General features: G+C 33.4%; 1 protein-coding gene across 9 annotated transcripts in view; it reads left to right on the plus strand.

Annotated features, from left to right (window-relative positions):
* The window catches only part of LOC144968002 (uncharacterized), a 156,929-nt gene that overhangs the window by 23,814 nt on the left and 120,615 nt on the right, over window positions 1-12,500 (plus strand). For all 9 annotated transcript variants that reach the window (XR_013644492.1, XR_013644494.1, XR_013644493.1 and 6 more), the window contains exons 14-16: window positions 106-143; window positions 468-655; window positions 3,060-3,169. Coding sequence is in view for 4 of the 9 variants with exons in the window: in XM_078905922.1 (XP_078762048.1) it covers window positions 106-143; window positions 468-655; window positions 3,060-3,169 (336 nt within the window). In the remaining 5 variants the exon portion in view is untranslated. The remainder of the gene's footprint in view (window positions 1-105; window positions 144-467; window positions 656-3,059; window positions 3,170-12,500) is intronic.

Below are 12,500 nucleotides of genomic sequence, written 5' to 3' on the forward strand. Positions count from 1 at the left end.
AAACAACAAAAAAGAAAAAACATTTAAATTAAGTACATGACGACTTTCCGATTGTTTTGAAAGGTTTTATGATTATAGAACTCACTTCATTTATTTTTTTTCCAGACTGAGATGGCTTGTGAATTTGCTGAAAAAGTTGAAAAGTAAGTTAACCGTTTTTCTTATCTGACATGCTATATTCATGGCATTCCATGACAAAAACTGAACATGATGTGTATTTATTTTAATAATTGAGCTTCTATGAGTTAGATTTTACTTCGTTGTAATACAAGATCCAATCATTTTCTGGATTTTATAAGATATAGAGTAAATACACCCATTCTGTAAAAATGAATTAATAAAAAAAAGTATTGCGCCTCCAGAATATTGTATCCATGAAATTAATCAACGATATTTTTTTTATAAATCAAATTTGTTTTAATTTGTCCGTGTATGTATTTATCTTTAATTTGTATTGAACATTGCAGGTGAAAATAACAAATATAAACAAGTACTCAAAGTTATGCTTTCCAAGAAATCTCCCTATGAACCCATGGACTGGAGGAGGAACCAGGAAAACCAGGAAACAAACGTGACTCCACATTCGTCTTACCATGATTTATACAATACACATGGGAAGCGGCATTCAGACACATGTGGAAATTGTGCAATGAAGGTAAAATTGTATGCTTTGTTTTTAAAAAAATGTTAAAAAAGGAGTCATTAAAATAAATTTTAGAGTGTATGTCTTCTTGAACAAATTTGTATTTCCATTTGAATATTTTCTTCCAGTTTCGGGAGAAAACAGGACGCCTAATAAGGCAAAATGTACTGCATGGAATGGTAATAATAATAATAATAATAATAATAATAATAATAATACTAATACTAATAATAATAATAATAATAATATGATATAATAATAATAATAATAATAATAATAATAATAATAATAATAATAATAATAATAATAATAATAATAATAATAATAATAATAATATAATATAATACTAATACTAATATAAACTAATAATAATAATAATAATATAATAATAATATAATAATATATAATATAATAATAATAATAATAATAATATGAATAATAATAATAATAATAATAATAATAATAATAATAATAATAATAATAATAATAATAATGATAATAATAATAATAATAATAATAATATATAATAATAATAATAATAATAATAATAATAATGATAGACTCTTATAGAGCGTACGGTATGCTCAACCACGAGGCTCGTGGCGCTTTACATCAACACAAAACCATATAGAAAGTACATGACAAAAACGAAAAGGAATGTTTTTAAGGATTTCTTGAACACAGGCAATGATTTGGATTCCCGGAACTCTGTGGATTGGTGTTCCATACAGACGGACCAAAATGAGAAAAGGACCTTGTTCAAATGGAAATTTGATTACCTATGGCCTGCTGTAAGGTTAAATGAAGCACGTGAGCATAATGAATCCGTAGAAATGCGTTGCATAATTGTTTACATTTTGATTTACATTTAATGAAAGTATAATACACACACGAAAGTTGGAATCAGTGGACCCTACAACACAACAACAACAACAACCTGAGCATTTATATAGAGCAATATCCACTAAACATGCTCAAAACGCTTAACAATTTGTCCTTAGTCAACAGTAACACTTAACATGTAGGACAGGACATGACGCCTGTTAGGCTATATTACAATTTTTTTTCCAACATAGACAACTCTGTTAACGGCCGTGTACTCATTTTATACCAGAGGACGGTGAGAGAATGTGAAAAAAGAGCCTTTTCCAAGAACTCAACTATGCGTCGCTCTAAGCGGGATTCGAACTCTGGGCCTTCATCTGAAAGCCTAGTATCATTCCACTAGACCACATTGTTGTTTTTAAAGGTCGTAGATCTATGCATTAATCGGTAATAAAATCCTATATGTAAAGTGCAATGGATTTATCTGACCCCAGTATAGAATCGATGACCCGGTATTGCATATTCTACAATCAACTTCTATATTATATGATTGTGATAAGACAGGTTTTAGTCTGTCATGCCAATAAAGAACGGATGACATTCCCCGTCACAATGATTGACTCCCATTGATTGGGTGGGTAGGAAATTGCTACCTAGGGTAGAGGGGGAGATCAATATCTCGGGTGACAAGATGAGAGAGAGAGAGAGAGAGAGAGAGAGAGAGAGAGAGAGAGAGAGAGAGAGAGAGAGAGAGAGAGAGAGCGAGAGAGAAAGAGAGAGAGACACAGAGAGAGAAAGAAAGAGAGAGAAAGAAAGAAAGAAAGAGAGAGAGAGAGAGAGAGAGAGAGAGAGAGAGAGAGAGAGAGAGAGAGAGAGACGCTGGATGTATGCTTATACATAGGCAGGGTGTTATTGATGAAGTAAGACCGATCAAAAATTTAAAGACGCTGGGTATAAATAAATAATTATATGGAGATAGACAAATAGAGAGCAAAATGCTTAGATAGATATATAGATTGGACAGTAAGAGAGAGAGAGAGAGAGAGAGAGAGAGAGAGAGAGAGAGAGAGAGAGAGAGAGAGAGAGAGAGAGAGAGAGAGAGAGACGCTGGATGTATGTATATACATAGGCAGGTTGTTATTGATGAAGAAAGGATGATAATAAATTGAAAGATGTTGGGTATGAAGAAATGATAATATGAAGATAGAGACAAATAGAGAGCAAAATGCAAAGATAGATAGATAGATAGATAGATAGATTATTGAGAGATAGATATATATATATATATATATATATATATATATATATATATATAGAGAGAGAGAGAGAGAGAGAGAGAGAGAGAGAGAGAGAGAGAGAGAGAGAGAGAGAGAGAGAGAGAGAGAAAGAAAAATAGAATTAGAGCGAGAAGGGGGGGGGGGAGAGAAAAGAAAAAGAGCGAGAAAGAGAGAACGCGTGCGAGAGAGAGAGAGAGAGAGAGAGAGAGAGAGAGAGAGAGAGAGAGAGAGAGAGAGAGAGAGAGAGAGAGAGAGAGAGAGAGACTCTTTTTCGACACTTTCTCCCTATTCTGGAAACCCCTTTGCCTCCACAGTGTGAAAACCATAATCTTAGGACGTGTGGGACATCTTTATGTTGTGCTGGCGTGTCATCCATCCTGGAAGATAACAGACAATTGAGAGAGGAAATAAGCAATCTCCGGAGGTTGGTAACTTTTCTTTAGGATTATAATACACAGAAATAGCGAGGACGATGACAAGATTTCAAGTTCTAACTTTTCCATTATTGCATGTTTTACTGTATTGTATTCTCGTGGAAATTTGTTGATGATATGTGGTTAAGTAAAATGCTCACGCACCAGTCCTGCCTACCAAATCAATCGTAAAACAATATACCAAACTGTGTCTAACGTTTAATGTTTATAGTCTTAAATAGAGTTCAGTGGCAGTCAAATATGAAAACCGATTTAAAAAAGAATAAAACAGAAAAGTCCAAAACTTTTAGTGACGTCATCTTTATTAATCCCATAAAAACTGCACATAATTATATCCACTGCTCAAGAATGTTATCGCTCTTGCGTTGCAATATATATATATATATATATATGTGTGTGTGTGTGTGTGTGTGTGTGTGCGTGCGTGTGTGTGTGTGTATGTACTATATAAAATATTTAATCATTATCCTTATGTTAAAGGTAACTTGTAACGTACTTAATACTTTGTTATCGACCATAAAGATTTTATTCCACATCTCGTTAGTTGTACGATTAATACAAAAGTATACATGTGATAAGATGATATGATAAAAAGTCAAATGAATGAATACTATTTTTGGACAAACTTTCCCCTACCATGTCTCACGATACGTACCGTCCTGGGTAAGACATTGCATATCTGTGGCACGATCTGAGCCAGTTGGAAAAGAGTGTGGTACCATTGAGCAATCGATTCCTGATCAAGCCGAGAATTTTTTTTCTGACCCTTCCCTACCACCCTGTCCTCCAAGCAGTAATTGGGTAGCCGGTTCTGGTAGATCAGGTGGAAAGTATTTTTCAAAAGACTAGCGTCGTATTCAGGGGCCTAAAGGCTCCGAAGGACCACTTTTTTTCTGATCATATGTTAGTTCTGTTGTAAAAATAAGTACAAGTTGATATGCTTTCTTTTTCCATTTGGTGTTTCCATCAAGAGTGTTGATTACTGTCTGAACTCCCCTGTCTATGAGTGTACCAGGGTTATTAAATCATATTAAATCAAGTTTTTTTTTTGAAGAATGAGAATTAATTAATTAATTAAATTATATAGTTATTTTAGCTTGTATTTACTTGTTTATGCATTTTATATGCAATAATATATTCATTTTATGTTTTATTGATAACTTTTTTTTCATATTTATCTATTCAAATATATGTTTTAAATTATATTATATCTTCTAAAAAAATTCTTTTAAAATTAATTAATTTTTTCCAATAACTTTAAAGTCAATATCCATATGTCTATGTTTATGTATGTATATATAAGAAGAAAACGAAAATAAACTGGCAAAGTGACCACAAATGTTGGATTTCTCTCACTCCTGAGGTTAAAAAAAAAGGAAAAAGAGCAACGGTATAGATGGAACAAAATTGACGTCACTCAGTTCCTTGTTATTGTTTTTAGACTGCCATTTTAATGATCAGTTATCACTAGATTATGTCAATTAGATTATAAACGTTTAAGGATACTCACAGTTTTGTGGGTGGTACGTTATATAAGGCTGGCGGGTGTTGTGAGTATTTTACCTAATCGCATAGCATCAATATGAATCAAATCGCAAGGTATTGTAATAATACGCACATATCTGAGGTCCAAGGTTACGATGCTTCGGATAGTAACATCGATAAACAATGACCTACATCATATGTCAATACCCACTCACTATAAATTCATCACGACCAAGGCAAACAATTAAGATAACAATGATAGCGCAACTTCAACGCCTAGCTTTGAGTCAATGCATATCGTTATGCAATCAATGTAAACAATAAAACATATACAGGGAAGTTGTTTTGAAATATAATACATAATATATTACTTACTTCATACTAGAAACCTGACTTGTCCTCATTGTGTAAGGTATGTCGCCATTTATTATATTTCATAATTTCAAAATACGTTTGTTATGGTTGTTTTCGTGCATCAATCTTCGCGACTACCGTCTTTTATTTTCATGATGTTCAGAAATTTTCACTTCCTAAGCCAAGTTTTTGAAAGAGGAATGAATCGTTATTGATCCATTTTACATTCAAAATTTCTCACATTTCGTGACAAAGTAGAGAGGTGATATAATCCGAGTCTTGTATGAAGTTTTACTAATCCATAATGAGAGAGTTTGGCGACGTCTTGAAAAATAATATTGTTATCAAATCCAGTGAAGATCTACATTAATATTGGACCCTTTTACAGAACAATATTACTATTTTGAGACGTCTTGAGAAAGAATATTGTTATCAAATCTAGTGCGGATCTACAAGACATTAATATTGGACACTTTTGCAGAACAATAATAATATTTTGAGTATCTACAACCAGGCCCAATCTTAACCATGACAATGGTGTCTATTGCGTGACAACTCACTCATAATAATAATAATATGTGAATCACATTCATATCCATTATCAACTCCCCAATAAACGCGTTATGGCTTATTGACGAGTTGATAACCCAGCTTATTGTGTTCTTGTTGCAATGTAAACATTCTCAAACCTACACGAAAGTCTTCTTAATAACAGTGATGATAATCTCAAGCCGTTATCAAGCACAATGTGTACTTAACAATACACACATCCATGCCATCAATTACGTGTAAATTAGCTTTGCTCATTATTACTGCTTAGAAAAGATTCAATCACCTTACACTTGTGAACATTTCCCCTGATGTTAAAGTCTTGACAAAAATCTGGTTTTCTCTACACTAACATTTTGGATTGAATCCGTCACGAAGAATAATTCCTTTCATGTTTTTATCCAAAATCAACTGTCATTATTAATAAGTTACAGTTAACGCAAAATATTCATAATTGACATGAAAATGTGATAAATCAAACATCATACTACACCCAAGGTCGTTCACTTTCAATCTCGCAGAATATACATACATATATATATATATATATATATATATATATATATATATATATATATATATATATATATATATAATTGTATAAGGAAAAACAAGATAAAAAAACATCACTTAAATGGCAAATAATTGAAAATAATCTACTCGCCAATAGTATTAACAATCGTTATATCATAGTTTGTCAAATATCAAATGTCCACTTATCACAAGTAAATAGATAACTTCCCTTTACTTTTAGCTTTCCCTTCAGTTTAAACCATGGGACTAGTCAGTTACTATTTTCGAAGTAAATGCCACCAATTATACCAGTAAGATATTGTTTCCATTCTTCAAAACGTTAGGACGGCACAATCATAGAGATTATGCGCCCTTAACAATTTCATGACTCTAAAACTTTGTAACCCAATAGCCTTGACTTCTATAATCTCCAATCCTTTTAAAAGTGTCAAATTGTGACCAACAACCATCAAATCCTACATGCGATTGCTTGCTGATTGGTGACATTCATGGCAATAAGTTGAATTCAGTTGCGATGACCTCAGTTGTTCACCTGGGTCATGAAACATGAAGTTGTGATCATCGTCTAGACTGGCCGCATTTCAACTCAAAGACAGTTCAGAGGCAATCTTCTCATATATATATATATATATATTATATCAAATATATATATATATATATATATAATATATATTATATATTATTATATATATTATTATTTATATAATTATATATATATATGTGTGTGTGTGTGTGTGGATGATGTTAATAACAATAATGATATAAAGACGATCATGGTGATGATGATGGTGATGATGATGATGATGATGATGATGGTGATAATGATGGTAATAATAAAAATGATAATGATGATAATAATAATGATATCATCATCATCATCATCATCATCATCATCATCATCATCATCAACATTCTCATCATCATCATCATCATCATCATCATCATCATCATCATCATCTTAACATGATATATTCTAAATGGCTAGAGTGATGTACAGTTTGATATGATAAAGCAATTATTAGTTACAACTATCCAAACACCACAAATAAGGTTGTACTCAGCCATTCATTCATTCATTCATTCATTCAACATATCATCACTACGTCCCTTCTGGGAGATTAATCACTATCAATCAATGACACAGCATGGACAGCCTATGCCCGAATATGCGACAAGCTGATTTCATCAACATTGTTGACATTGGTTTCATCTATACCGAATACAGTGGCCAAGATCGCGGTCATTTTAAAACACGGCTAAGTTTTATGTTGAGATGAGTTTAACGTAATATGCAAAAATCATGATTTGTCTTTTCAATTTTCCAAATATTCTCATTTTACTTTCCATTTCACTGTGGTTTACTTTCTTCTCCGGGTTGATGTGTCCTTAATGACCGTTAGATTAGCACTCTGAAGACTTGTTAGGTTTCCTGTCAAATTTTACGTGTTCTTAGAATAGATCTTTGGTCCTCGTGAAATGAGACAAAGTGCAAGTCTAGGTATATTATTCATCTTTATTTTTGGTTTTCTGGAGTTAGATAAATTTTTACATCTCTGTGTGAGCAGTTTTTGCTTCGTACCCGAAAGGTACCAAGTTCGATCACCTGCCGCTGCGCTGTGCGGCCTTGAGCAAGTCACCTCGCCCTAGCTCAATTTCGGCGCTGCACTGCGGCCGACGTCCGGGTTATTCCAGTCTTCCTTTGGAATAGACCCGAGAGACAAATTTAATCTATGGGATGAATAAAGGGAAGTTGTAAAAATGGAATGGCATGATGAATGGAATTCTAATGTGAATCGTGGACAATGAGCAGGTAATATGAAATGTATCTCGTTATAAAGATATGCTTATTTACATCATAAGATTTTTGAAGAAATACATACATTTATTTGATTAACGCAAAGCTGTGCCTAAATTATTTGCTTAATTCAATCATTTCCATACATAAAGCCTCGGGTTTATCGCTTTTATTGCGTTTTTATTATCGTCGCAGAAATAAATGGGAAGCGTTAGATTTTCTATTTTAATGATTGAGCAAACATTACATTATTCGTTTGGAATGTCAACTTAAGTGTAGGTATAAAATATCTTGTTGCATATGCACAGGGGGGTTGCATGTATTTTACAATGCCCCGCGGTCATAACACCGATCCTCTTCCCCTCATCCTATCACAGGGGAGACAGTAATACCCAGGAAGTCTAGCCATTATGGTGGAGGAGGTCAGGGATGTCCTCTTCAAGACGATCGTGACAAGTTTCTATCGACCGTCTATCAATTCATCGTGGAAGAATAGGGTGCTCAGGTGGCTTGCACGTCTGAATGCACGTTAAGACTCTTGAAGCTGAGACTTAATGATGATTTTCATTCGCCTTTTATGTCACCACTACTTCAATGAAATTTGGATACATCTCCTGAGATGTAAAACTAATTAGGAATAGTCAGTCCATAAAAAAACCAAAAAAAAAACACATTAAGATAGAACTTTTTCAAAGCTTACGAATAGTTTCACTCACAGAATACGCCATAAATCTAAATTTAATTTTCATTTTATTTTATTAATTTTTTTTAAAGGCCCACAGCACTCGTGTTTTAACTCAGATATTATCAATTAATTCGATATCAATTTTACTATACATATATTAATAGGATTAAATGATGCCGTGCTACATATTATTTAATTTGACAAAGACGCTGTCAATCACTAGGGACTGATGGGTTTAAGTTAAGACAATGGATGAGAATGGAATAGGGTCAGGCATATTGGTTAGGGTCACTTCATGCAGAGGGTCATATTTTGATTTAAAAATTATTTTAAGAATTATTTTGAATTATGAAGAACAATGCCAAATATCTTAAATTAAGGAGAGTCTGAAATTGATTCACATGTCTGTAAACTTGCCATACAAATATTCGATTCAAACAAAATAAACACAATTTGTTATTTGGCAAGTATTGTAACCAACGTGAGGCTGCATAACAAGATGTGAGAAAGAATTTTAACTTCGGCAAGCAAAAATATGAAGCATTTGGAAATAAATAAAAGATCTCTTCTATCCATAGCTAACATTGTGACTCAGATTGAATCAGAGAAATTCAAAGCTTTCTGATGATGGTTTTGATCCTTGTTTTTACAATATGATTTATGTGCCACATTGATTGCATGTTATTTACTAATTCGGTTTAGGTGATGAGAGGTAGGCATTCATGTTTAAAGTATAATGATGTTTGCTCACGATATAACGACCATTTAGGGTAAAATAAAGGAAATATAATATCACTCACTGTCTTAAAACTTTATTATGTCATAGAGATATAAATTCTGGAAATAGTTAATAGTCAAAAATATAAAACTTGGGGGAAGTTTATTTGTTTTACTGAAGAGAATGAATATAATTTTACAAAGTGCACAAACCGAACCCAGATTGTCATATTTTGATCAGTTAAACTTTAAATTCACTTTTCGGCATCTGCTTCATCCTAACATTATACGAATTTTACACTCTTGCTTTTTGAAATTCCAGACGTGTTCCAACTGTTGCACTTGCATACGAGTGCGCGTTGGGAACAAAGTTCGAATTCCAAAACACAAGAATATTTTTTTATTCTATCCCTCAATCGGTTCTAATTTCATTATCTTTGAAAAGAAGGTATTTACAAAAATACTTAAATAATAATTCTTTAAATATAATTCAACTTCTAATTTTAGTGAAAGTGAACGCTTGATAATCTGACGTCACAAATTATAATTGTAAATTTGATATCATTACCCGTTTCTATTTATGGGAAGGGGTCGAATAAAATACCGATTTGAGACAGTGGGTGGCGTATTGTATTACATTATATACCCACTTGATGTGGAATGTAATTTGCACGACATGGAATGTCTCATTACATTGTCTGATTGGCAAAAATTGGCTTGTCTATTGCTATGGCATTATGGTCGTAAATAGAAAAATTGCCATTAATATCACTCGACCTGACTCAACTCTCCTGCCCAACCATCTTAAATATCCATAAGCCTCTTCTTGTGTCGCTAGTAATTTATTGTAATTGGAACTCTGGTAGGATGGCTTGCGACATATGCCTTACCATTTCATCAGTGCCATTCAAATCCCTGTGGGTACTTGCTCACACATTGTCAAATAGAGATATGTTATTTTTGTCTCACTCAGTCACTCAGTCACTCACCCACTCACTCATTCTCTCTCTCTCTCTCTCTCTCTCTCTCTCTCTCTCTCTCTCTCTCTCTCTTTCTTTCTTAATTCTTTCTCGTCTCTCTCTCTCTCTCTCTCTTCCTTTCTTATTTCTTTCTACTCTCTCTCTCTCTCTCTCTCTCTCTCTCTCTCTCTCTCTCTGTACGTCCCTCTATCCCCTGTCTTATTATTTATCTTTTTTCTCTCTATATATTTACCTACCTACTTGCCTACCTACCTAATATATATTTATTTATCTCTCTCTCTCTCTCTCTCTCTCTTATATATATATATATATATATATATATATATATATATATATATATATATATATATATATATATATATTATATATATATATATATATATATATATATATATATAGTCAATTGTCTATTTACTACCAATCTATCTATCTAGCTAGCTAGCTATCTGTCTACTATCTATCTATCTTTCTATCCATCTATCTATCTATCTGTTTATCTCTCTACTTATCTTTATCTCCACCTCTCTCTCTCTCCCCCCCCCCTCTCTCTCTCTCTCTCTTTCTCTCTCTCTCTCTCTCTCTCTTCTCTCTCTCTCTCTCTTTATCACTCTTCTCTCATTATATTTTACTCATTCATTCATTCATTCATTCATTTACTTTTCATCCCACCACCTCACCACCACCACCACCACCACCACCACCGCCACCACCACCATCACCAACACTATGACCATTATCATGCTGATTAATGTCAAGATATTGACAGTTTTTATCTATTTTCATCCTTATCACTCTCCCTTGCTTTTACTGAACATCTTCTGTCGTTAGATTTTCTATTAAATCTTTCTACCTAACGCTTTCGTAGATCTAGAGTAGGATATCTCATTCGAAGTCACCTTTAAGGCCTATAATCAATGTACCGTTTTAGAACAGCCTATAGTTTATTGCGTCAAGATGGAGCGCTGTATCGATTTTGACGACTGGCGTCGGTTCTTCGGCAAGACATTTTTTTATGAAGAGAGTCAAGGATATTTTCAACATTCAGTCCTACGAGTAAAGTGCTATAATTAATTGACAATTTAATCCATTTCGCTTCAGCAGGAAAAGACAAATAGAGTAAGATTAACACACACACACACACACACACACACACACAGAGAGAGAGAGAGAGAGAGAGAGAGAGAGGGGGGGGGGAGAGAATATATGATTCATAGATATATTGACAGTGTTGCTCTTGTCATCACTGATATCATTAATCATTTTCATGAAACGGGTATTGTCCATTTCACTCCTCTCTTGAAAAAATGCAATTTAGATCCAGCAATTTTGAACAATTACCAGCATGCGTCGAATCTTCCGTTGCTTTAAAATATACTAGAAAAACGTGTGCACTTTTACTGCACATCAACGGATATTTACAACAGAATAATCTTGTCGAACCATTTCAATCAGCATATTCATATGACAAACCATAACAATGAAAGTCGTATGGCATGTGGTAATTGAAATATTCTGCTTGATCGACTGTCAAATAGTTTGGGTATCAAAGGCACCGTTCTTCACAGGCTAAATATTTATTTTACTCGCGGGTCCAATCTGTATCAGTCAACAAAATCTCTCAAAATTTCCCCCTTAACTTTTGTGTCGCTCAGGATTCTGTCCTTGACATTGTATACCATGCCTTTGATTCTTACCATAAGAAAGCATGACATCATTGTCACATGTATGCTCGTGGTCTTCAACTTTACGAAAATGAAATTCTTCAGCCTAGTTCCATCACTATCGCTGATAACAACTTATTAATAACAAATTCGGCAGAAAGAGAAACAGTTCTTTTTCTCTGAACATTGACCATGGATTTATAGATTGATCACAATGAAAAAGTTTGATGAGGTTCAGAAAGATTTTTCACATTAATCTTTATTATTGGACGACTCCATCAATCAAGCCACTTGTAGCGTTTTTCATTATTTCTAGGTTAGACTTTCCACTGTGATTCTCATTATGCGGCCTACATTGACGCAAATTATTTTTAAAAGTTCAAAGAATTCAAAACTGTGCAGCAAGAATAGATATTGAGAAAACAAATTCGACAGTAGCTCCAATGATCTGCTGATTGCCCTTGATTGGTTTCCAGTGAGGACAAAGGATTTAAAACAAAATAAGTTTGTTGTATAACCGACTCTTGGATTACCATCTATATCCAGGATCAATTAGTCCCA

This window comes from Berghia stephanieae, chromosome 3, assembly GCF_034508935.2.
Source record: "Berghia stephanieae isolate SIO BIC M18660-M18661 chromosome 3, UCSD_Bste_1.3, whole genome shotgun sequence".
In the NCBI taxonomy this organism is placed as follows: Eukaryota; Metazoa; Mollusca; class Gastropoda; order Nudibranchia; family Aeolidiidae; genus Berghia; species Berghia stephanieae.